At 53.2% G+C, this 26,382-nt stretch overlaps 1 protein-coding gene across 1 annotated transcript; it reads left to right on the top strand.

The window, feature by feature from the left end:
- Positions 1 to 1,306: 1,306 nt before the first annotated feature.
- MFSD4A (major facilitator superfamily domain containing 4A) lies at positions 1,307 to 25,219 on the top strand (the record flags this gene model as incomplete). The annotated part of the gene is made up of 11 exons (XM_082833762.1): positions 1,307 to 1,536; positions 9,635 to 9,833; positions 10,498 to 10,749; positions 13,795 to 13,957; positions 14,403 to 14,518; positions 15,586 to 15,759; positions 18,724 to 18,871; positions 22,270 to 22,340; positions 23,647 to 23,767; positions 24,904 to 24,955; positions 25,198 to 25,219. The coding sequence occupies 11 exons, from the start codon at positions 1,307 to 1,309 to the stop codon at positions 25,217 to 25,219; spliced, it is 1,548 nt and encodes a 515-aa protein (XP_082689888.1).
- Between the last annotated feature and the right edge of the window lie 1,163 nt (positions 25,220 to 26,382).

Consider the following 26,382-nt stretch of genomic DNA (forward strand, 5'->3'; position numbering starts at 1 on the left):
GGTTGCCCCACCACATGCCAAGCTGTCATGGGGACACCCACCTACCTATCTCCTCAGCCCTTTCAGCCCTGGTCCCCTTGGTGGGCAAGTGGTCATGATGTCATGGCTCCTGCTACTACTAGGACACTTGGGCAGAGTGACCCTGAAGGACCTTTCTGCTCTGCTTCCAGGTGTCAGCACAGGAAAGGTGTCTGGCAGCCTCATGAGCAGGACTACACGGGACCCAACAGCCCCGTGGCCATTTGGGGGGAGTAACAGCCTGTGTCAGCTGCAGGATCCTGGAAGGACTCCCAGTCTGGAATATAACACCCTCCCACTCCACCCTCCATCCAGCTTTTTCCAGCAACAAAAAAACAAACAAAAAAAAACCAAAAACAAACAAAAAAAAGCAATTTTCTTCAGAACTCTTTTTTTTTTCTTTTCCTAGAGGGTTATTTCAGAATTCCTTCAAGTCACTGCCCTGCTCTTCCCGCCCTCTCCTCACCCCTCCCCCAACTAGGAAGAAGGGAGAGAGATGGAGTCTGGAAGAACGTCTACATCTTCCTCCATCCCGCACCTGTACAGGGCGCCAATGTGATGCGGCAGGTGAAGACCGGCTCTCAGGCCCTTCTGTGGAGCTGAGAGTGATTACCTTTCTGGTGAAAGCCATGAATACTCTACCAAGAAAAAACGTATGTATGAAATTTTGCCTTCTATTCCAGGGTAAGATGGGATGCTGTCAGACCTAAAGTCCATCAGTGAAGCCCCTAGGTTTAAGGAGGGAGGGCTCGGTGTTTCCTTTACCGCCAAACCACAGGCCAGATCGGTGTCTGGGGAGGGTTTGCAGCTGCCCCGAAGGAGAAGCGCTGGAAGATCCTGCTCCCAAGCCTCTCGGTGTACTTACAGGACGTCTCAGGCTCTCAGTTTGCCCAGCTCTAAAATGGGCGTCCAGGCCCTCCAACCCTGGGGGGCTGGATAAAAAGGCTGGAGAGACGCGGAGCTGGGTGGGAGCGGGGGTGGCGGTGAAGAGCGGCTCCCGGTTGGTCTCCCGAGGCCGGGGGAGGGTGGAAACGTGAGTTCAGGAAGGAGGGGAGGCCGGCGCCTGGCACCGCACGAGGAAGGCGCTGGCCCGGACGCGGTGCCCACGGGCGGCCCAGGCGCCCCCGGTGCTCCCTGGGCCCGAGGGCGGGGCCCCTCGCCGGGCGGCCCCTCCCCGCCCCTCCCGCCCCTCCCCCGGCCCTGGCCTCCCCAGCCCTGCTGGCTCGCCCGCGGGCGAAGCGGCACTCGGCACCGCGCGCGCCCTGACCGGCAGCCGCCAGCCGGGACCATGGGCTGCGACGTCCGCGTGTCAGGGCTGCTCCGCCGCAACCTGCAGCCCACGCTCACCTACTGGAGCGTCTTCTTCAGCTTCGGCCTGTGCATCGCCTTCCTGGGGCCCACGCTGCTGGACCTGCGCTGCCAGACGCACAGCTCGCTGCCCCAGATCTCCTGGGTCTTCTTCTCGCAGCAGCTCTGCCTCCTGCTGGGCAGCGCCCTCGGGGGCGTCTTCAAGAGGACGTGAGTGCCCGGTCCGCGCGCCCGAGGGCCGCAGCCCCCCGACCCTTCCGACCCTTCCCGCCACGCTCGTCTCTGCCCCCGCGGGGCTCGGGCCGCCGGTTGTCCCTGCCTTCTGGAAGGCAGCGACCACCCCTCCCCGCTACGCTAGCCATGCGCAGCCTTAGCTGGAGGGCTGCCTCCCTCCCCCACCCCAGCTCTCCCCGCAAAACTCTCTCTGGAGACTGAAGGTGACTTCTGGATTGTTTATTCGCCTTCGCTCGCCCCTGTGAGGGCATAGACTCAGCTCTCACCCCTCTTCTCCCGCCCACACCCCGAGGGAGAGGGGTGAGGCAGCTTGCAGAGGTGGGAGGGTCGCCCTCTTGCACGGCAGACCTGAGGTTTGTCTGCAGCCCCTGCTGCCGGGGGTGGGCGACGGAATTGGAAGTGAGGTGGAAGGAGAGGGAGTGTCACCTCAGGGGCCGTGCCCAGTGCCAGAGCTGGCTGCGGCTGGACAGAGTGCCCTGGGGTGTGCTCCACTCAGATCCTCAGCTCCAAATCAGCTGACACAGGGTGTCCCTTCCCCTGGGCGGCCACGGGGCAGGTGGGTCCTGTGTGGTCCTGCTCCTGAGGGAGCCAGGGTTCCTGCATGGACCCCTGGAGGTGGCACCCTTCTGCCTCTGAGACAAACAGGACCTTAGCACTTGGGTTCACGTAGGGGAGGCACAGGGTGACTCACCCATAGCTTAGTGAGGTGACACTCCAGCTCTGGTGCCAGGATCCCCCTCCGCTTTCCCCCACCCCATGTTACTCCTCCCTGGCCTCTGCCTGGCATGGCCCCCAGAGATGCCCCTTTGGATACCGTTGCAGAGCCTCAGTCTCCCGGCTCAAATTCGACAGGGCCACCTCCACGGAGCCCTTTGGAAAGGCAGTAGGATTCACTCTCCTAGTGCAACTGGGAGAGCAGACCCAAAGCAGGGGCTAGATGACTTGCAAGTCAGAGGCTGCTGGAGGTTTCCCTAGTCCTGGCTTCTGGCTGGGTGGTTTCCTGGACTGCATGGACTCAAGCGAGCAGACGCCTGGGAACAAAACCACAGATGAAGCCTCTAGGGAGCCATTCTGCACCAAGGGCTCTGCCCTTTGGCTCACTGCTAGAGGTATCTGTGAGGTGGGTTTCCCCCTCCACCTCACTTCTGGAGCTGATGGAGAGGAGCATAGGTGTCTATACATATAGACCCCACATTAAGCCACCCAACTGACAAAGCATCATTTAGGGAGTGATTATCCCCACTACCAAAATCCTCGTGGAAACCCAAGTGTCCTCTTGAGAAGCAAGTCTCCTTGTACAATAGTGTTTCTGTGGGTTTTGTACAGGATTGCATGCATAGGGGACTCCGAAAATCTTAAGGAAAAGCTCCAGATCCTTTCTAATTCTGCCTAGAGGTTTAATTAGAAATCAGTCAGGGTATTTTTCTGGTTTTGTTTTCAAGTATTTTGACTTACAAAAGCTCCCTTACCTGGAACTTTTTAGGAGCCTGTGTAGTGCAAAGAACAGGAAAGGGAATGAGGATCATTCTAAATGGCAGGTTGGCACGCCAGGCTTTGTGAACACAGCAAGCTGGACCAGCTCTTCCTTACTTGCTTTGTGCCTCCCTCAGGGCTCCTTACTCAACGAGGGGCTCTGAACAGGCAGTGGAAAGGGTCTTGCCTCAGGAAACTGGCTCACAGAAAAGAATGATCACGGTAGCAATAATAACTAGCTTTATTGAGTGTTTAGGCGCTGCCAGGCACTGCTCTTACTTAGTACCTCACTTGTATCAATTCATTTAACCTTCACAGCAACCCTGCAGAGTAGTGCTATTGTCTCCATTTTGTGCATAGGGAAGCTGAAGCACAAGGAGGTTGAGAAACTTGCCCCAGGTCACACAGCTATAAAGCTAGTGAGGATATGAACCCGCACATTTGTGTCTAGAACAAGATACTTTGGAAATCCCTCTTGCTTTTTCATAGTAGTCAGCTTCAGCTCTGAAGTGTACAAGTTATAACCCATACTCACCAGGCAAAGGCATGGCATGAGTATCCCTGTGTGTACTCATGGGCTGAGTATTCCTGAGCTGACACTCCTGGGAAGGAAACTATGGGCCTCTGGGGCTTCCGGCTGGGATCTGAGGGGTGGGGGTAGGGTGGAGTAGGGGGAGTAGTCCCATCAGTGGTTCAGGTTTCAATTCTGAACCTCAGTCCTGCCACCGAAAGACAAAATGTCTTAAAGAACCTCTTCCCTTGGTTAAGAGCAAAGTAGACTTCAGTGGAAATAGAGGGACATCACAGGGGTGGCCTGTGTGTAGACAGGAGTCGTCACCCAGCTAGGGCTGGACAGCTTATCGCAATCCTCCATCCCCCAAAGCAAACAGAACCTCCACCAGCCCTGGAACCAGCCTCTAAAGCTTGATTCCTCGGGGCTTCACCACAAGTTAAAATGCTAATACCACTGCTGGTGCTTTCAGCTTCCGTGATTACTGCTGGTGCAGCTAGTCTGGTACTGCGGGAGGAGGGTTGGTTTAACAAATTGGGACGGGAGGGCCAGCTGTTGCGCGGGAGTGGGGAGAATTGCAGGATGACACACACCAGGCAGAGGAGAGTCAGGGGAGCACTCTTTCTCTAGGGTTCCTGCTCAAGTCCTGCCTACTCCTTGGCCCAGACTGAGTTCCAGGGCTGAGCAGAGTTTCTGGATGCCTCCAAAGGGACATGCATTAGAGGGACTGGGTGTAGAGAGCCTTGATGTTAGCGTGGGCGCAGAGGAGGGCAGGAGCCCTCCACTCAGGATGGGACCAGCTCTCTCTCTCTCTTCTGACATTGACAGAGATCTTGAAGGAGGCCATCACATGCAGGCCAAGAGGGAGCAGGGTGCAATTAGGGCCAGAAAAACGTGGACTAGACCTTCCTTAGAAAAACCTTGCTTATCGACAGCAGGAAACCTTTCAGAGAAGAGACAAACCCAAAGCCACCTGGTTGGCAGCGTGTATAGATATGTGCTTTGTCAGATAGGAAAGAGGAGGGGTATTTAGACAAAAGGTTAGGGTTTTGTTCCTGGTTTCATGGGGACCTGTTTAACCACCCTGGGCAGGTTGGGAGACCCCTTTATCTCAAAGGCATCAGGGCAGATAAATGGCTTTCAGAGTTTCCCCAGCCTATTCCCAGCCTCACCTGGGCCTCTCCTCTGCACACATGCTCTTAAAGGAAGGCTTGAGTTATTCTCTTTGCTATATTAACTGTGTCTTTCTCTACCTTTCTTTTTTTCTCAATTTCCTGCAGCCCTGCCTTCCCAATGCCCACCTCTGACTCTCTCCTGCCCACTGCATGAAACCCAATCTCCATGCAGTGTTCCCCAGGCCACTATCTGACCTACTTCCCCAGGATGCTGGCCCCCTGTGGTTCTGGGATCACAATACAAAAGCCAGTTCCCTTCTCTGAGCCAGACCCTGGTTAGTCTCCCATCTAGAAAGCATCTGCCTCTCCCTCCAGCAGCTTGTCCACCTTTCAGCATGTAGCAAACGTGGGCTGAAGGTCTCCTAGGGGTCTAACACCAGACATGGTTCTTGCTTAAAAATCCATCTCTTCATGGGAGGTAGCATCTGACCCAGCAATTTCACTCCTAGGTATATTCCTCAAAGAACTGAAAACATGTCCACACAAAAACTTATACAGGGGCTTCCCTGGTGGCGCAGTGGTTGAGAGTCCGCCTGCTGATGCAGGGGACACGGGTTCGTGCCCCGGTCTGGGAAGATCCCACATGCCGCGGAGCGGCTGGACCCGTGAGCCATGGCCGCTGAGCCTGCGTGTCCGGAGCCTGTGCTCCACAACGGGAGAGGCCTGCGTACCGCAAAAACAAAAAACAAACAAAAAAACCTTATACATAAATGTTCATAGCAGCATTATTCATAATAGCCAAAAAGTGGAAACAAACCAAATGTTCATCAACGGATGGATGGACAAACAAAATGTGGTCTCTCCACACAATGGAATATTATTCAGCCATAAAAACGAATGAAGTACTGACTCATGCTATAACATGGGTAAACCTTGACAATGTTATGCTAAGTGAAAGAAGCCATTCACAAAAGACCACATACTGTTATGGTGTCATTTATGTGAAAGGTCAGAGTAGGAAAATCTATAGAGGTAGAAAGTAGATGAGTAGTTTCCTAGGGCTGAGGGTGGGGTGCAGAGAGGAATGGGGAGTGACTGCTAATGGGGAAGGGATTTCTTTTGGGGGTGATGTAAATGCTCTAAATTTAGATTGTGGTGATGAGTTCATAACTCTGAATATACTAAAAAAAAAAACCATTGAGTTGTACACTTTGAATAGATTAATTTTATGGTATATAAATTCTATTTCATTTTTTTTTAATTAAAAAAATCTCAAAACTCATCCCACCCTTTAATTCACTCATTTAACAATTATCTCTTGAGCCAGACCCTGTTTTGGGGGTGAATATGACACAGGTCCCTACTCTAATGGAGCCTACATTCTGAAGGATCATTTTAGTGAAATGAAGGAAATAAGGCGGGGTAAGGATGGAGAGTTACAGAGTTGGGGGTTACTTTAGCTCAGTGGTCAGGGAAGGCCTCTCTGAGCTGACACCTGAATGACAGGAGAGAGCCATGCAAGCAAAGAACGTGGGGAGAGGTGTTCCAGGCAGACACTGGAACTGCAAGTTTAACCAGTGTGTAAGGAGCACTCCCTGTGGGTCCAGCACCCATTGAGCCAGGGAACGTCGTCGTGCAAGGGTGCTCCCCTGATCTGAGTCTAACAGGGATCCCCCCAAAGACAGGCTTCCTTGCTCCTCCTTCTGGGTCCCCCCAGCCTTAACAAAGGGTGTCAAACAAGCTGGGGTGTCAGTGTGGGGGGACCCAGTTAGAGGGGGACCTTTCCGCCTGCCCCTCCCTCAGTCTGTCACCCCTTCCCTCTCGCCCTGGCTTGCGCTGCAGTCTCCAGCCTGCCCTCACTCCCAGGGGGTGTCCTGTCCCCTGGTTCCTGTCCCGGGCCCCGCTCCTCTCTTGGGAGACTGCCGGACCCTTTTGGGGTGGAGGGGAGCTGGGGATGCCTCTGACCCCTCCTGGTTCTGCATTCTGCCCCTTTCCCTGGTTCTTCAGGGAAGGAGATTATCCAGGGTGGACAGGGGGAATCCCTTGAGGTAAAAATGTGAGGAGCATGTGAGTGCCGCCCTGGGGTCGCTCACCCTGGTGGCACGGGGCTGGCCCTCAGCGGCATTCTTCCCCACCCCTGGGCAGCAGAGGGCTGGACAGCTGGCTGACATCTTACTGTTTTGCTCAAGCCCTTCCCCTGCTTTGGAGCCTAGCAGCCCCTCCTATTATCACAGAACCAGGAAGGCCAGAGCAGGCACCCATGGCAGGACAAGGTGATCACGTGTGCCCTCTGGGTAAGGCAGAGCACCGGGGCTGACAGGTCCGCAGTGTGCTCAAGGTCACACAGCCTGCTGGTGGGGCAGGCACCTGGCTCCCTGCTCTCCCTTGCCCGTTTGCACCTTCCGTGTGGAGCCGTTAATAATAACTAACACACCATTGTAAAGCAATTATACTCCAATAAAGATGAAAAAAAAAAAAAGTAACCTGGACGTTTCTCAGGCTTCCTGAGGAAGGGTTCCCTAGACTGTCTTGGGGGATTGGGGCCCTTCCTCTCATTGGCCTGAATTAACGTCAGAACCCAGGGCCAGGGGAGGGACGTTCCACGACACCGCGCTGGCCTTTTCCTGGATTGGGAGTCAGAAACTGGGTCCCCACTCAGCATTACTCGCTCTCTTCCCTGTCTGGGCCGGCTTCCTGATCTCTTCCTGATCCACTGGGGGGGCTCATGTTCTAGTGGCTACAGCTGTTTGCCATTGCTTCCTAAGACCAAGGCTCTGAAGAATCTGGCCTCGTGCTCCCTGGCTGCTCCCCTCCCCAGCTTGGCTGGGTCCGTGGCCCACCATCAGCCTTTTTACACACACACGTACGTGCACACTCCTCCATGGGAAAGCAGCATGGCATAGGGAACAGCAAGTCAGAAGCCCTGGGTTTGGGTCAAGGATCTGTCTGCTATTTTCTTAGCCCTTCTCAGCCTCAGTTTACTCGTGGGTCACACGAGGCACAATTGCAAGGTCTACCTCACAGCGTTGTCACGTACACCAAATGTCTTGGACCCTGTAAACAAGTGTTCGTTGTTTTCGTGTACCCTGTAATATTAGTTCTCCTTTCTTTTCCCACACCTTCCCACAGCTCTTGCCTATCTCAGTTCACTGACCCCAGGTCCCGTGCCCTCAGGACTGTGCTACAGGACTGGTTAACCACTGTCATCCAGGTTTTTCAGGGCAATAATGATAATGTATTAATTCTTCAAGAGAGCATTTTTGTACCTGGGGTGTCGGTGCTTTACCGCCAAGTGGTGAGTGAGGTTGTGGCAGTGTCAGGCCCATGTAGCAGCTCAGTGGGGGGAACACTTGAGGGAGATGGGGACCCTCTTGCTATCCCTGAAGTCAGGCCACCCAGGAGGCTGCCTAGTCGATCTTGTGCAGGGAAAGGAAGGGGAAAGAGAGAGCTATTCTGAGAGGCCTGTCGATTGTATCAGCCTGCAGAGGTGTGGGCATCACCTCTGTGCCAGCACCAATGAGACAGGCCACCAGGTAGCAGGAAGCAGAAGCGCCATGAAGCTCGGTGAGCAGTCCAGGCTGTCGGTGCTGGAGGCCAGCAGAGCAGGGACGCTTGGGGAGCTGGAAGGGGGTGCTGGGAGGGACCTGAACAGCCCTCTCCACAACACGAGCCTCTTGTTCTCCTTCCAGTGGCCGGGGTGAAGTGAGTCTCCCCTGCCCCCTCACACACAGCTCTGAGCTGGGAACAGACAGGGGTCATGATTGGTAATCTCCAATCAGCAGATCAGCCTGGAAACAAGAAAATGAGAAAATAAAGAACTGCTGCTACCAGCAGAGCCCTTCTCATAAAGGATTTCATCAAAGATGGGGCGAGATGAAAAGCTGAGAGCCAACAGGGTCAGAGGCAAGAACCTCTGGGAAAAGACAGACTGGGGGGTCTCTTGGGGCCTCTCCCTTTTCCTCGGTGAGCTGGAAACTCAGGTCTTCTTGTCACAGAAATACCAACACTCCCACCTCCACAGCTCCAGGTCCGGCAGCCAGACGGAGGCACCTGGGGCTGTCTACCTTGTCATAATCTGAGACACTTTCCTCTACAACCTCTCCCTTCCAGAAGCTGCCTGCTGCCCACTCTCCTTCCCCCCACGTTAGCCTTTCAGACTGGCCCCGGAAAATACGAGGCTTCCTTCCTTTCTCCGAGAGTCTGCTTACTGGGCGGAGTGGACCCGAGAGACCGGACAGAGCCTTAGGCCTCCACCCATGTGTTCACTCATCCATTCATTCCCTCAGCCTGCTGCTGTGGGCTCCTCTGAGGAAGGTCACCACTCAGACACCTCTCAGTGGGGCCTCCCTTCTGGACACTTGCCAGGCACAGAGTCCAACAGCTCTGCCCATAGAGGGGTCACCAGTTTCCCCAAATACCTCGGCTGTGGGCTTTGGTTCAGGCAGCTCAGGCCTGGTGCCTGCGGAGGGCCTTGGCGTGTTCCATTCCTGTGTGGGGAGGGCAGTGCAGCCCGGCTCAGCAGCTCTCCCCGGCCCCCCTCCAGGCTCACGCATGTGGCACGGCTCCCTGGAGGCGCTCAAAGCCATTCCCCTCACACCTTCCGTGAGAGAGATGGATATAGCTTTGCATATAATTGTTTATAAGCAAACAATCTAAAGTTTAAGTAAATGATACAAATTCACTTCTGAGTCCAAAATTAGCAGTTAGGCTTTGTGAAGTGTCCATTACACAGTTCTCACAGGCACCCCGTGTGGTAGGGATTGTTATCTGGGCAGACTCAAGACATCTTGCCCACGACCCGTAGCTAACAAGTGACAGAGCTTCTGCCACAGCTCCCTTTGCCCTTGGACCAGAGGCGGGGGGAAGCGTCTCGGCTTCCCCGGGGGCCACCCAGTGAGTGGAGGATGGGGTGGGGGGGGTCTTCCTTCGAAGGGCTCTGGCCCCCCTCCACTGACCACACCCTCCGCTACTGCAGCCTGGCCCAGTCGTTATGGGCCCTCTTCACCTCTTCTCTGGCCATCTCCCTGGTGTTCGCCGCCATCCCCTTCTGCCGAGACGTGAAGGTGCTGGCCTCAGTCATGGCGCTGGCGGGCCTGGCCATGGGCTGCATCGACACCGTGGCCAACATGCAGCTGGTGAGGATCTACCAGAAGGACTCGGCGGTCTTCCTCCAGGTGAGCCCCCAGCAGGCGTGGGGCTGGGGGCGGGCAGGGCACAGGGGAGCTCCCTCAGCCCTCTCCCTCGGGCCAGGCATCTCCTCCCCGAGACCAGGACGGTGACCCAGAGAGAGTAGCAGGGTCGAGTTCAGTGTGACCGCTTCCAGCTGGACCATACTGGGCCGTTATCTCTGGACTGAGGTCTCTTCATCTCTAAAATGGAGTGATGATCCTGGCCTGCAGGTGGTCAGAGGAATCTAAGTGCTAATGAGAAAAGGTTCTTTGTAAGTTGGAAAGGGCGTGATGGAAGGACTTGGTGTTTTCTCTCATCTCCTCCTCTCCCTGTGTTTCTTCTTCCTTCCTTCTCCCAGTTACCCAGGATTCCAGTCCAGCCCTTCCCTTTATTAAGCCCCCTTCCCTTTGGGGTGTTAACTGGTGGATGCTAACTTGGGAACAGCCCCCAGCTGGTGGTTAAGCTTTGGGAAAGAAGAGAGAGGGAGGGGTTGGCCACTGTCACCAAGTTATCCCAGGCAGGAAGGTGGTGACAGGAGCTTCACTCCTCACCTCTCTTGCCTCCCACCCTACTGCTCCCAGACAGGGGCTCCCCAGATGGGACACAAGGTGGGGGGCAGGCAAAGCCTGAGCCATGCCTCCACCCACCCCGATTCTCTTCCCTTCCCAGGTTCTCCATTTCTTTGTGGGCTTTGGTGCACTGCTGAGCCCCCTTATCGCTGACCCCTTTCTGTCTGAGGCCAACTGCTTGCCTACCAATAGAACAGCCAACGCCACCTCCGGCAGCCACCTGCTCCATGCCTCCAGGGTCCTGGCCCACCACCATACTGGGACCCAGCCTTGGTCCAACCAGACGCTGACCCCACAGGACGGGGCAGGGGCCCGCGTGTCCTACGCCTTCTGGATCATGGCCCTGATCAATGTGAGTGCCACTGGGGCAGGGCTGGGTGGGGACTAGTGGACAGTCACCCATACCAGTCCATACCAGCTCCCAGTACAGATTCTTCTGTTTCTGAGAAACGTACTAGGGCTGAGATATGCCTTCAGGAAGGCAAGAAGAGGGGAGGACTGACCCCCGGGGATTCATCTGAACACAGGGGGTTGCAGGAGATCACCTCTAAGGTCCTTCAGTTGTGACATCCTGGGATTGCGATTCTCAAGGGAGATGAAACAGCGAGCAGGTTTAGTGCAATGAGACCAGGGTCAACTTCCAAGTCATCAGAGGTTCCCTGGGGAACCAGCTCTTTTCGTCCAAGGCCAGATGATGTAGACCCTGGGACAGAGCACTGCAGGACATACCAGGCTCTTCTCCAGGGTCCTCAATCACTGGTGGGATTCTCCTGTGCCTGCTGTGAGGTGGGCCCCCGTGGAGGCTGGAGGATAGACAAGACGACCTCCAAGGGACCCTGCCTGCCAAGGCTGCCCTGGTGGGAGCAGGACAGGGAGACCACGTCACTGTGTCTGGGTCAGATACCAAGGCCCTCTGCACCCCAGCTCTCATCCTCCCCTGCTAAGTCAGGACTGACTCTGGTCTCTGGCTGGAAACCTCCTCTGGTGCCCTGCGGCCCAAGTTAGCCCAGGCTGGGGCCAGAGGGAGAGGTGGGACATGCTCCCCGCCAGCTCCTCCCCAGCTTGGGAAGAATGGCCGTGAACACCAGCAGTGCGCACTGGGGTGAGGTGTATTCCAGGTGGCCATCCACCTGGCTACGGGATGGAGGTGTCGCATGGTTTGTCACCCCAACTTGGAGTCTGTCTTTGCTCTTGGCAGACTTGTTACCTAGCCCTCCCTGAGGCAGGCAGGCTGGGCCTCAGAGTGATGCTCTACACGTAGCATCGAAAGAGGCCGTTGAGGGCACCCAGTCCCACTTAAACAGCAGGGCAGGGGTGTCCCACCATCACTGGCTTGAGGGCCTGATGAGGGGCTAGTAAGAGGCTTGGCCAGGCTGGAGCCCTGACCCCCAGCACAAGCCCCGAACAGCTGCCCTATAGTCACTGCTCATTTTCCCTTCTCTTTTGTAACTTTCCCTGTACGAGATTCTTCACTGGGGGCTCTGAAAGACATACCCCTCTCCCTCTGCTCCTTTTCCTTTCTGCCCATGCCCATCATTGTTTTGGAAACAATGCGGCTTTGGGCCTGTGCCCTCCACAGGGGACCTACGAAGGCAAAGAGCACTGTCTGTACAATATCAAGGCTGAGACTCTGGGACCAGGAAGCCGGAAGGTGCAGGCAGCTTAAGCGTGAGGTCTGCCTTCTCTTGCCCCATGGGGTGCAGAGTGGAGGCACTTTGTTTGCTGCAGGATTTCCGGACTTTTTCCATTGGTTTGTGTCTGAAGATAAACAGCCCACCCCAGAAGAGAATGGGCTGTGCATGCATGTGGGCAAACACATTCACACAGGCCAGCCCACCTGGCATTCTCTGACTTTTAAGGTAGAGCCCACCTTCCCCGAATGGGCTTCTTATAAAGATCCGGTGTGTTCCTGCCAGCAACGTCAGCCCATCCTCTGTGAAGTCCTTCCTGCCACCCACCTCCCTGGAGAGCCCAACCTGCGTGAGCACACCTCTTTTACAGCTGTTTCCCCTTGGCCTTCCCCCAGGCATTCTGCTACCACAGGCCTCTTCGTGTGGGTTTCCTGTTTCTCCCATCAGACTGGAGGGAGGGCTTCACCTCCCTCATCAGACCCAGGACTCCTGAGGGCAGGGGCTGTCCTGTCCATTCAGACCAGATTTATGGCTCTAATGCTGCTGGGGTGTGTCTGACTTATTTATAAGTGGAGGGAGGCACCCAAGGTACCCACAGGGAGGTGTCAGCACAGGGGTGGCATTCAGGTGACTTGGGAAAATGTCTATGCGAGCCAGCCTTCCTCCGGGCGACGGGGAGGCTTCCCCAGGGCAGCACTAGGCAGGGGCTGGCAGCCCCCTGATGTCCGTCTACCAGGCCAGCTTCGCCTGCGAGCCCAGAGGAGCCCGTTAGCCCCTGGGACACTTCCGCAGTTCCCTGGGCTTCCTCTCTTTCTGAAGCAAAAGGAGCTGGGATGAAGTTGCAGCAGGAAGGGCAGAGGTTAGACTTGATGAAGAGCTCCCTGGCAGCGAGGTGGTTAGACACAGGCAAGGCACCTGAGGGAGGTGGTGAAGGCTTCTCCGGGCAACCTCAGGAACAGGAGACATTTCCCATTACTCTGGGGAGTTCATAAAGCTGAAGCGGCTTAACATAAATATCAGTGAACGTGACACTGGGCTCTGCGCGTGTGTTGCTCACAGCATGCATTTTTCAATCCAAAGGAGTCCCTGTCTCTGTTTTCCCTGAGGATAGCCTCTGTACCTTCCTAAGGTACAACATCACCCAGAACAGCCCCTGACATGGAGATGGCACTGGTCAGAATCAGGTTGCCCGGGCGCCAGTCTAGCGCTGCCTCAAGTCAGCTGTGTGACCGGCACTAATGCTCTCAGGTCTCTTCCAGTTGTAACAGTTTTGACTAAGTAATAACTTTAAGCCTCAGTTGCCCCACCTGGAAAATGGGGTTAATGATTTTCCCCCAGCACGTTTTACAGAACTGTGATGAACAAAAGCCAAACTTCTTTGTAAAGCATCACACGCTCTACCAGCATGAATGAGTGTGAGGGGCCCTGCTCCAGCCCTGCTCAGGACAAGGGTGTTAGAAAGGAGTTTAGCACCTCCTGTGCCAGCAGAGGCCCGGTGTGAGTCCAAGCTTTGCATGTGACAAGTACCTGTCTTTTCAGGGAAATGACTGTGGTTAAAGTCGGGCAGCAATTACACCAAGCCTGCCCAGGTGTAATTGCACCTGGCTGCATTTCCCAGGTGGGCACCCTGGGAAAAGAGCTGTCTTCTCCCAGGACTGTGCAGACATTCGCCACACAGCCACGTGGAGGTGTATGCAGCAGGCCAGGCATGGGAAATGGGGACCCTCACGGGAACAGGGCTCTCCTGACCCTCTGCCCACCCCCAGCTCCCGGTGCCCATGGCTGTGCTGTATCTGCTGTCCAAAGAGCGGCTGCTGACCTGCTGCCCTCAGAGGAGGCCCCTACTCCTGTCTGCAGATGAGCTCACCCTGGAGACGCAGCCTCCTGAGAAGGAAGACACTTCCTCGCTGCCCCCTAAGTTTCACCCAGGTGGGGGCTCTAATGAACTCTCAGGCTCATGGCCCCATACCGAGGCTTCCCTGGTAAGCCCTCCCACCCAGAGGGAGAATGTAGATCACAGGTGAGAATGGTTGGGGAAGAACCCTTGGCACTGCTGGTCTCGGGAGGCAGGAGATGGAACAAACTGGCCAAGAGGATGAGGAAGGCAGACTTCTGGCTCCAGCCTGCATTCTACCTAACCCCTCCTGTGTGACCCTGGGCAAGTTACCGGACCTCTCTGAGCCTTGCTTCCAACAGCACTGTGAGATGGACAGGGGCTGTTCCTAATAGACAGTTGGAAGCTGGAGAAGGTGGGAGGCAGTAAGTGGTCTCCCCTCTGCCAGGGCTCTCCTGACCGCCGGCCACCGTCCCTGGGTGCGCAGAGGAAGGGAGCAGGAGCTGAGACCTGTCCCTGCTCTTCTCGTATGTCATCCAGGGCACGAGGACCTGTTCCGCTGCTGCCAGAGGAAGAACTTCAAAGGAGTCCCTTCTTCTTTCTTCGCCATCCACATCACAGCCGCCCTGGTCCTGTTCATGACCGATGGCTTGACGGTGAGCCTGCCCTCAGACGGTGTCCCTTATTGGGCACCCCCTTGCGCCCCCTGAGCCTCAAGTCTGGGGATGGTAAGAGAAAGGAGGAACGTCAAGGTTTCCTAGAGACCTCACCTGTACTACAGTGGGCCCAAAAATTTAAACCAAGCACAAGTCCCAGGGGAGAGTCTCTCCAGCATTGAATACAGCCCCTTGGAACTGGGGTCTCCTGTCTCATTCAGTTGTTTTTATTTTCATGAACTCTGTGGATAGGGGCCTCTGGTTTGTTACTGAGTGTAGGCTCCCCACATTTTTTAAAGGGGCAGTGCCCTCTTCGCCCAGGTAGAGGTCATGCCATATAAACTCTAGGGCACTCTGCTTCCTGGAATACATTCGAAGCCTGGGCTTCTCAAGCCACGTGGTAAACAAACTCCAGGTGGGGTCTGGGCCCAGCTATTCAGTCCACTAGTGACCTCTGTTACTCTGTTCAGTGCCTTTCTCCAGGAATCTCTAAGGATTAGGACAGTTTTGAATGGCTGATTGATTAACTGGTTGCCATATGAGGGACTCTCCAAAGAAAAGGCCCTAAAAACCTAGATGACCTGGTGGAAAGTACTCGTGACGGTACTGGTTGACTTCCAACTCTCAGTGTGACCTTGGGCAAGTCACTTCCCTCTGCCCTCTCATCTGTAAAATGAGATGCCTATACACACCTTTTTTTCAGCTGTAGCACCCTTCCTTCAACAAAAAACCTGTGGAATCCTCATAAATAAAGCATGTAGTGGAACTCTGCTCTGGTTGAAGGGGGGAGCAGAGCCTGCATGACCAGACCCTTCGGGACTCCCGTGGGGACCCAGAGACACCTTCCTGGATCCCCTAGCTCCTGCAGGCACCATCCGTAAGCTGTGGTGCCCAGGTTCCACTCTCAGCTCAGGCCTGTGTGTGCCGCGTGGTCTCGGCTCCAAGCCCACCCCTAAGCCTCTGGCAGGAGAACCAGTCCCTGCCAGCCCACACCACACCTGCCCCAGCTAGGCCTCCTCTGCGGGGGTATGCTGCAGGTGTGCTCAGCAGGACCTGTCTCCCCACAGGGGGCATACTCCGCCTTTGTGTACAGCTATGCAGTAGAAAAACCGCTGTCTGTGGGACACAAGGTGGCCGGTTACCTCCCCAGCCTCTTCTGGGGCTTCATCACTCTGGGTCGGCTCATCTCCATTCCCATCTCCTCAAGAGTGAAGCCAGCTACCATGGTTTTCGTCAATGTGGTAAGTGGCCTCCTTTCACTTTTTGGAGACCCAGAAGAACCATTCACTCCTGGCCCTAGCACTGCCCCAGGACATTTGTTCGGAACTGGACTCTGCCAGCAGGTGAGAAATGTAGAAGTAGAGGGAGGAGAGGAGAGGAGGAGAGGAGAGAGATGCTGGTGGGGAAGGGATGGAAATCCAAGGGGTGGAGCCTATTCGTGCGATCTTGGAAAAGTCCTTTGCCCTCTGTGAGCCTCTGATTTTGCACCCATGGAAGAAAGGGGCTGTAGGAGACGATCAGTGCTGTGTCTGGAGCAGATCCCAGCTGACAGCCTGCAAGGAGTAGAGAGAAGCAGGTGCTGGCCTTGATCCTCCCTTGTTCACCTTGGTGCCCAGCTGGTCAGAGCCCTATGGCCAGTGGAGGGCAGGGATCCCTTGGCCTTCAGAATCACCATCTCTGGGCTGGGGCCTGGGAATTTACATCTTGCAGCTCTCCCAGATGATTCTTTTTTTTTTTTTTTTTTGTGGTACGTGGGCCTCTCACTGCTGTGGCCTCTCCCGTTGCGGAGCACAGGCTCCGGACACGCAGGCTCAGCGGCCATGGCTCACGGGCCCAGCCGCTCCGCGACATGTGGGATCTTCCCGGATCGGGTCACGAACCCGTGTCCCCTGCATCGGCAGGCGGACTCTCAACCACTGCGCCACCAGGGAAGCCCTCCCAGATGATTCTTAAGTAGCCAGACTGGCATATAGGATGGCCTTCAAGGAACTGGTCTTCTCCGGAGGCAGGAGGTCTGGGCCTGAGAAGTGGGTTAAGACTTTACCCTCATGCGTGTCCATGCCACCATCTATGACAAAGAGGTCCAGATTACAGATTCCTGTAAGGTTGTCTAGCCCAACCTCCGACCAGGGATTGAATCACCTCTGTAATATCCCTTCCAAAGGGTCCACAGTCTGTCTAAACACCCCCGAGTGACTGGAAACTCACCACCTTTCCAGGAAGTCCAATCCACTGTCGGAAGGTACTTCCTTGAATTGAGTTTCTAGTGGAGAGAAGGTTGGGAACTATGTAGAGGCCACAGAGGTCAAAGATCATGAGCCCCAAGAAAGGCCCTTGGATTTGGCCTTGTGCTCGTTGATGACTTTCAAGAAAGAAATTTCTGTTCAATGTAGATGGGAGGTGGGGGGAGGGGGTAGAAGCCAAGCTCAGGAGGTTGAGGGTGGGAATCCCCTGGCAGTGCAGTGGTTAGGACTCCGTGATTCTACTGCAGGGGGCACGGGTTTGGTCCCTGGTGGGTTCGATCCCTGGTGGCCTGGGAACTAGGATCCCGCAAGCCGCACAGGGGAAGCCAAAAAAAAAAAGAGGTTGAGGGTAAGAAGGAAGTGGAGGTGTGAGAATTGCAAATACGTCTGTGAAGGGAGTCTTGTTTGACAGGAGTCAGGTGGTATGAGCGTGTTTGTAGGCAGAGGAGAAAGGCAGGAAGCCTGTAAGGCGGAGGCCTGTGAGGATAGCACGTCAGAGAGTAAGTGAATGAAGAAGGCCAGGGGAGAGGGGACGGGGTCAAAGGACAGAGGCGAAGGAAGGGCTAAGCTTAGTAAGAAGAGGGCCCCTGTTCTGTGGAGCTGGGGTGATGGTGACGTGATGCAGGCAGAAAGACTCCTGAGGTCCGTGAGGTGGAGAAGAGTGAGGGTACAGGGGCTGCTGGTGGCCAGACTCTCTAGCACACGAGGCCAGCTGCTTAGAGAGAAGACAGTGGGCATGACTCTGGGTTGGTGAGAAAAGGAAGTCTGAAGCCTCCACATGAGTTAGGCACTGATGATAAACTCACCCGGGGTGCTGGTTTCTAAAAAGGAAAATCAGATTTCTGGGTCCAGCTCAGACTTGGTGAATCAGAATGTCCAGGGGAGGGGGCTAGCAATCTCTATATTCAACAAACACTCTAGGGGGTTCGTGTCATCAAGCAAGTTTGGGAAAACACTATCCTAGAGCAAGTGATTCCCACATACACGAGACCCACTGGAGGTGCTTTTGGAATATACAAATTCCTGGGCCCCTACCCCAGAGATTCTGATTCGGGGAGCAGGGGGAAGTGTGGAGGGGAACCTGGGTGTCTGAATTGTTTTAAGCTTTTCAGGTACTTTTCGTGGGCAGCCTGTTGGGACCACAGCTGAACAGCCCTAAGCAAGCTCCCAGATGCTGCAGCTGCCATGTCTCGAATTCACTGCAACTTCTTCCCAGATTCCGCTCATTTTAAAGTTAAGGGTCACTCTGCTCTTGATGTTCTCCTGGATCTCAACAACCACTTACTGGTTAAAGAGTACACACGTGGGTGGGGGGGCCCTGCGGGGAACGGCTGGGGTGCTGAGTTCTATAGGATGAGGTCTCTGCCTTTAAGGAGCTTACAGTTGGCTAGGGAAGAAGATGGGCAGGGGAGAGGGAACGTGTGTGTCCCGGTGCAGAGGTGAGGATGAGGGTCTGGTAGGGAGGTGAGAAGCAGGCTGACAGGCTGCGCCACCGACTGAGGAGGGGGCCACGCCGAGTGGGAGCAGAGTTGGTTGGCAGAGTTGCTAATTCGCCCTTGGCATCCTCAGTCTTCTGTCATGCAGGCTAACATAAAACAGTTAGGTGTTTTTAAAACTTCCCAAGTCTAGAGATTTTCCGGGCGACGCTTCAAAGCTTTGTTTGTAAGGTCGGAGCGGAGTAGGAGCTAAGCGTTTCTAAGGCATGCGCGGTAGGCTGTTTGCGAGATGTCTGGCTGGGCTCCCCTCCCCCCTTTCTCCTAGTCTCAGGGTTTCCTTGGCCGACACCAACTGGGGAAGGTGCAGTTCCCACATATTCCACAGGGGAGCGCACGGGTCACACAGCGCTGCCCCTGCGGCTGGAGAGGAACTTTTCAAGTCTGCAGACGGACTGCTGGTTTTCCTTTCTCCATGACCAGCCAGCTTTTCCCCAATTTCTCATCGCCTTCGTCTCCGCCATGACAGGTCGGCGTGGTGGTGACGTTCCTGGTGCTTCTTGTTTTCTACTACAACGTCGTCTTCCTGTTCGTGGGAACAGCCAGTCTGGGCCTGTTCCTCAGCAGCACCTTTCCCAGCATGCTGGCCTACACTGAGGACATCCTGCAGTACAAAGGTGAGCCGGCGCGCCCAAGAGCGAAGAGGCACTCCCTCGGGCCGGGCGCTGCTTCCTCCCCGCAAGCCCCTCTTCCTGGGGTCTTCCAGCTACAAGGTCCCTGCCCCACCTCCTCACAGAAGTGAAGGCTCCCCTCCTGACTCTGGGGGCAACAGGCTTGTTCTGGCCCACGTGCCCCCCCCCCCATTCAACGTTATACCGGATCATGTGATTTCAGACCACAGAGAAACAGTAAGCATCTCTTTCCCATTTTCTTTTTCCCGGTAGCGGTGTCTACAGACCCACAGCTGGCATCTTGTGTAACACCCATGTGCTGGAAATAACAAGTTCAAAGAAAAGCAAAGTTGCACAGGAAAAATTATAGCATAGGAAAGGGGTTTTATAACTTATCAGTAAAGGACCTCTGTGTTTTGTTGTTTTTGTGGGTTTTGTTCGAAACAGAGGAGTAGAACAATGACTCCACACCTGATTGAGGGTTGTGCCTAGTTTCCTTGATGTCGGAAACCTCTGATTCCCTCAACTAGTCTCCTTCCCTTTCCGTAGCCTCCCAAGGGCATATAGCAAAGATCTTTTTTTAAAATAAGTTAATTAAAAATAATTGTTTTGAACATTTAACGTTACCCTCAGAAGTAATCAGAGGTGCCCTAGAGTGTTGGAAAACCAGCACTAAAGATGAGTGATTTCTCTAGAGCAGAAGTGGGGGCCGTTGGTGTAGGGGGTTGCGGGGGGCGCCAGGCAGGGTCAGAGCAATGAGAGCTACATCCCGCTCATCTGCTGAGTTGATCCTGAGACCTGGGTCCTTGAAATCAAAGGATAATCCCCAAACGTCAAACGAGTAAAGGAAGTAATGAAGTAATGTTGGTATCACCTGTCACATAGTATATCCCACAGAGGTTGAAGTGATTCACAAATGTTAGAGTTTAATAAGAAGAAGAATGTTATGTTGGTTGGTTCTGCTGCAAATGATCACTCAAATCCGTCCTCTTCTTTTCTCACCATCCCCGCCTTAGTTCAACCACTTAACCTGTTTGGATTAGTTAAGGGTGCCCAGCTTTTCGTAATTTCTAATCACTCCCATCCCTGCCTTGGCAGGTCTTGGCTTGTCTCCTGGCCTTCAGATTTGCCTCCATCAGTGGTTCTCACTGCTGGTTCCACATTAACATCACCTGGAGCCTTTGTAACAAAGCCCAGTGCCTGGGCTTCATCTCCACGAAGTCTGATGTAACTGGTCCAGAGCTGCTGGGTGATGGTAACGTGTAGCCAGGGTGAGGAACACTTACTGGGCCGTCCTCTACACGGCTCCAGAGGGATTGCTTGGAAACACAAAGCTGCTCACAGCCTTCACATCTTCTGTGGAGCGCTTTTCCTTTCTCCAGCCTTCTCCCTCCCTGCTTCCCCTCAGAGCCCGCATTCTAGCCATGTTGAATTACTTGCTATTCCCTGATAGCACAAAACCCATTCTGTATCTCCACACTTTGGCACAAAGTGAACCCTCTGCCTGGAATGTCCTCTTCTGTCCCACCTTCTCATCTGCCTGTTCAAGTCCCTCCCCTTCCACCCCCTCTGGGAAGCTTCTCTGACCCCACTGGGAAGGTGTGCCCCACTCCTTTGTACCTGCCTCTCGCGTTTGTCCCACCTCAAGGCTTTTCTACCTATGTTATCTGCGTCCTCTCCTTGACAACACGCTCCCTGAATGCACCAGCAAGGGACAAGGGCAAGAGCATGGGCTTTGAGGTCATCAGCAGATCTGAAGGTCAGTCCTGTCTCCACACCTTCTGGCTTTGTGGCCTTGTGCAGGTCAATTTCCTTCCCCTTTCTGAGCCTCAGTTTTCTTATGTGCAAAATTGGGATGCAAATACCTTCCTGTGGGGATTGTTTTGTGCACTAGAGCACATGTAAAGCTCTTGACTTAGCAGCGTAACTGGCTCACAGGTGCTCAGTATATACGTTAACTCTTATTATTCATCTGAGTACCCTCAGTGTTTAGCACAGTACCTGATGCACAGCAGGTACTGAAAGGTTTTTGAACGTATGAGTGGAATAGACAGTGGGTACTGCTGACCAGTGTTGAATCTAGAGATAGCTTCATGGAGGGGAGGGAACATGAACTGCCCCAGGGTTTGGAAAGTCAGAGGAAAAAGGAAAGGCATTCTGGGGAAGGATGGGGTGGGGGGCAGTGAACAGGGTGAGAGCAAAGGCACAGAGACAGCTATAAATGTAAGTGAGGAACCTGAAGGACAGAGGAGACAATGGCGATCTCTGATTCAAACAACACTAAATGTCTACCGTACGTTGGCCACTGTGCTAATATTAAGCAGTGGTATATGCCACTGAACTAAAATTCAAGGCACATCCTCTCTCATGGGCTTCCAGCCTGTAGAGGGAGGCTGCCTGGTAAACAGGTGGGAGGTGGGTGAGGCACGTGAGAGTAGAGTGCAGGGGGCTGAGGGAGCACAGAGGAAGAGCTAATCCAGGTTCAAGGATGGGGGCTGGGGGGAGAAGATTATGATGGAAAGCTCAACTTAAAAGATGAACAGGAGTTTTCCAGACAAAGAGGAAGAGGAGGAATGTTCAGGAGGGAGTGAAGGCACGTATGAGAAGCTGGCGGTGAGAGTGTGTGCAGGGTCAGGAAACGGAAGAGAGTTTCTCCTGACTGGAGGGTAGATTGTGAGCAGATACTGTGACAGTCTGAGCTCTCAACGGGGGCAGATTATAGAGGGCCCTGCAAACCACATTAAAGCATTTGGACCTGATCCTGATGGCAGCGTTGAAGGGTTTAAGCGGAGAACCGGCCAGCGCTCTGCTGAGTGCTCACGTGTGTCTTGCGTCAGAGTTATCCACACAGCAACCCTGCGAAAGAGGTGTTGTCATGCCCATTTTACCGAAGGAAACCAGGGCCTAGAGAATGGGAAGGACTTGCCTAAGGTCCCATGCTAGTAGGTGATGTAGCAGGCTTGGAACCCAAGTCTGACTCTGAAGCTTGGGCTCCGAAGGTCTGTGCCATGTTGCCGGATGGACCAGAGGTGTGGCTGGTCAGCACGATGCCAGGGCAGTGAGGACACTAGCCTGCCTGGCAGAGGAGGTCAGGAAATCTTTCTGGAAAGGTAGGTGGCATTCCGATTGGGAAGGGCCCTGAATGCCAGGCTAAGCAACTTGGAGTTTACGCTGGAGACAATCGTGAGCAATTGAAGGTTTCAGAACAAGGAAGGGATATAATGACAAGTAGGACCTAAGCAAAGTTCAGAGCTAAAGTCTGAGAAATCTCAGGGATCCAAAGTAGTCCTCTTAGGCAGCTGTACTGCTTTCCAGAGGCTTCCCGGAAACAACCTGGATTATGCCAGCCGACTTCTGTCTCCTTAACTTGCTGTTACTAAGCCAGATCCTTCTCTTTTGGTTAGGCTGTGCGACCACAGTGCTGGTAACAGGGGCAGGCGTTGGTGAGATGGCCCTCCAGATGCTGGTTGGCTCGGTATGTGGGGAAACTCGGGGTGGGGGGAGTAATCAGGGAGCGCCCCTCCAGGCAGGTGAGAAGATGTGGCCAGCCCCCGTCTGAACCTAGGCTGTCCCTTCCCTGAGCCTCCCACACAGCAAGTGGGAGCCCCACTCTGTCTCCGTCACCTGTTTCCGTTTCCGAGCCACCCTTGGAAGCTGAGCCTCCAAATGTGGGACCTGGAGATGTAAAGGGATGCTAGGGATTGTCCAAAGCAAACACAGGCCATGTCTGGGAGCAGGGCCAGAGGGCCCCGTGGGAATGTTTAGCTCTCAGAGCCTGGGATGGGTTTGGGCTGCAGGCGGAGTTCCTTTCCATCCCTCTCAATCCACCACTTCCTGCCCCACCTCTCCTCGCCTCTGGCCACCCTACAAGGGGCCCAGCTTTCCTGCCTGACTTCTGCCCTGATCAAGGGCCCAACTCACCCAGTTCCCTTCAGACATACCCACGTTTCATTTGTTCATCAGGAAAAAAAAAATCCACCTACTTTTTATGGAAGACAGTAATGAAGATATTGTTATGCTTCCTTTTACAAAGGAGGATACTGAAACTCAGAGAAATTAAGCAACTTGCCTTCAGTCACACCTGTAATAACCAACAGAGATGACGTCCATACTTATGTCTTTCAGTCTCCAAAATCCCTCTAATCACTACTCAATTCTCCTTCCCTTTTGTCCTGCTGGACAGGAGGAAGAGCTACATCTTACACTACCCTCTGCATTGAAATGACGTGATGTCATTTGCTTCAGTGTAATCTAGTGCAGGGAAGAAGAGGTACAGAGGGGTACAGACGAAACATACTAATTACTAAAGTTGGTGATGGGTCCATGGGAATTCCATATGCCACTTGAGTATATGTTTTAAATTTTCATAATAAAAGGATATATATATACACACACACACACATATCATAATAAAAGGATATGTAGATATATCTCTCTCCTCTGCAGAGTTCTGATCAGGGCTTGGGGGTATAGAAACAGCTAATATGATTGGAGTTTTAAGGAATATACGGAGATTTTCAAAGGTTCCAGGACACAGAGCTGAAAGGGACTGCAGGGGTCACTGGGTCCAACCTCTGCCATAGAGCAGGATTTCTGCCACCTCCAGAAACATAACCTTGAAACAAGGCCAAGATGTCCCTCCTACCAGTGTTTCTGTCTGTTAGCATGCTGGGCCAGAACTTGACTGAAAAACCTGCTGAGGCCCGAGAAGGCTGCTTCCTCCAATACATCTTTCTGTGAGGTTTTGATGGCCTGTTTCTCTGTGTTTTCCCCTTTGGCAGGTATTCCAGGCTCGGGGCAGCTATAGTTTCCTGGTCTGTGGCGTGATCTTTGGTGGCTTGGCTTTTACCTTCTATATCTTGCTCCTGTTTTTCCACAGGATGCACCCTGGACTCTCATCAGGTAAGGAAAGAATCTGTTTCTACACAAGAGGAGGAAAACAGAGCAGGGGGGCACGTGAGAGACGCTGTGGATCTTAGCACGCCACAAATGCTGTTCTGTTCCAAGTAAAATGCAAGGAAATGTTTATTTTTCTACAGCTTCCTTTTCCCCTCTTCCTGCTTTGCCCTGCGATTGTCTGTGCTGGGCTCTCAGGGCAAGAGGGAACGGGATAGGCTGACTCATGGTTTCTCCATCAGGAGAGGGGCATGGTCTGTGAACTGGCTTCCTGCATCCCACCAGACCAGGGGACCATGGGCCAAGAATCGCATTCCAGCCTGTGCTGAGCACTGAGAGGCAGAGCCTGCCTCCTTGGCTGGAACTCGGCCCAGCAGCCTAATTGGCCATTTCTTTGCAGTTTGGGACTTGACTCGGGTCCAAATCTCTTTTTTCAAAAAGAAGTCCTTCAGGCCAAGTGGCAAAGAAAAGCTCCTTCAGGGCAGAGACACCTCCTAAGAATAGTCTCGCTCCTGGAGACCCCAGGCAGGGGGAGTCCCAAAGCTGTTTTCATAACCCTGAGCCCTCACCTGCCTTTCCGCCCAGAGCTCTCAAAGTCCCAGCAACTGAACCAGCTGTGCACATAGCCAGTTCTTAAGGCAGAAACCTTATCCTCTTCATAGAAAGTAAAATACCAATCACAAAAAGACTGAAGGGTCAGGCATCCATGGTCCTGTCTCGCAGTAGGTGATCATACACTCCCTTTAAACATCAGCGTGGGCCCCCCAGTCAGCACACACTACATCTTTGTGCCTGAGGTGGCAGGTACCAGAGTTGTTCAGTCCAGCACTCGGCACAGGGCCTTCAGTTAGGCCACCGTTCAAGAAAGCGCTGATGAATATCCAATGAGTAAGACTTCATGAGTTTCCTGTTCACGGGAGACAAAAAAAAAAAAAAAAAAACCATATTCCCCAAGCCCTAGACACTAGTCTCAGCAAACTGTCTCCACCGACTAGTCTGCCAGAACTAGTAGGTCTGACTTTCCACTCGGCCTCCTAATGTGAGCCGTTGAATGGCAGAGAAACAAAAAGTAAGCTGTCGGGATGAATAAGGGCTAGTTAATCAGAACTGCTCAAACATGCTACCTGTTTTTTCTCTTGTAGTTCCTACCCAGGACAAAGCACTTGGAATGGAAAGCCTGGAGTGCTACCAGAGGTAAAACTGAGATGAAGGAGGCTGGCGAAGACTTCCAGCCTCTTGCGCACCAGCTCAGGTCAAAGGGCTGAAGAAAGCTGAGGTGGCAGCGGAGGCAACCTCTCGACGCCTTGGTTCCGGTCTTCTCTAATACTTGGTTGGGTAGAAGAAATTAAATTGAGTTCTGGTACCTGGGTCCTCCCTGGGCAAATCATTAGATGTTTACCTGGCTATTCAAGTTACTCTCCTCTTCCCTGGCTCAGACTTTTGGTAAGAGCGGGCTAGGATACCCAACTGGGAAGGAAGAAGACAGCTAGATGCTTCACTCCACTGGCCGCCTCCTTCATGGACCACACCCTGGGTTTGAAGATCACTCTTGGTTGAAGTTTGAAAAAATAAGTTGAAATTATAAAGAGCGATGATCATTGCTATATGTAGATAGACTTTAAATTAATCAAAACAAATCCCAAGTTATTCCCTGGCATGCTCAAAGGATTTATGTGCTTTTCCTTATTATAGTCCGAAGGCCCTCCAACTCCTGCTGCTGCTGTCAGTAGTTCGTCTGTAATCTAAAACATCGAAAGGAAAAGTTGAATCTTGCTACCTTTGGGGCACTTCAGTGGTATGCTGGACTAGCTCATACCAGCTTATAAAAGCCAATTGTTAAGTATTCATTTTGAGAGCTGGTTGTTAAACACAGCCATTATTTAAAATTAAATTAGAGAAACTTATTACCTTCGTTTTTAATGTAATTTAACTATAACTACTCAAAACTCATCACTTCCTAACTTTTTTATACCTATGCTCTTGAAGTTATTTATTGTGCCTGCAGGGTAGAAATATTATATAAAGGTATGCTTCCGTGTATGTCTTTCCAACTCCACTTTCAGTGATAATATGTTAGCGGCTTGAGATCAGCCATGGTGGGAGTATTTACACCACAGAAATTGGCAAAAGCTACAAACCATGGCTTTATTGTCCCCTTGGAGAGCCATTTGATAAACATTTACCAGCATACCACTGCTAATCATCAATGCTAATTGGTCCAGAAGTTGTCTGGGAGAATGGGATAGAGTTTCTGCTTTTACTGACATTGAATGGCTTATAAAAGGTATAGAAACAGCATGAAGAATTTCTCAAAAATAGCTAATTTAAACTTTACGTCTTCTATAGGGAAAAAAACTATATCACGTCAGAATTTTCTTTAACATAAAGCTGGACGACTGACCAATTCGAGCTGTGCAGTATACTGAAAGCAGTGTCTGTCAAGGAGTATCAGCTCTTGTCCAGATCAAATCCTGTAGTAATACAGAGACAGGATGCAAACTCAGCCAACTTGGAGCGGTTAAGAGTGCTGAGACTTCTGTAAGTAGTGAAATGGCTGTTACAGTGGCTGTTTGTGTGTTAGTTTACCAGCACTTTCTCTGTGTAAATACAAATGTACATGT

The sequence above is a fragment of the Leucopleurus acutus genome, assembly GCF_964270905.1.
Source record: "Leucopleurus acutus genome assembly, chromosome: 2".
In the NCBI taxonomy this organism is placed as follows: Eukaryota; Metazoa; Chordata; class Mammalia; order Artiodactyla; family Delphinidae; genus Leucopleurus; species Leucopleurus acutus.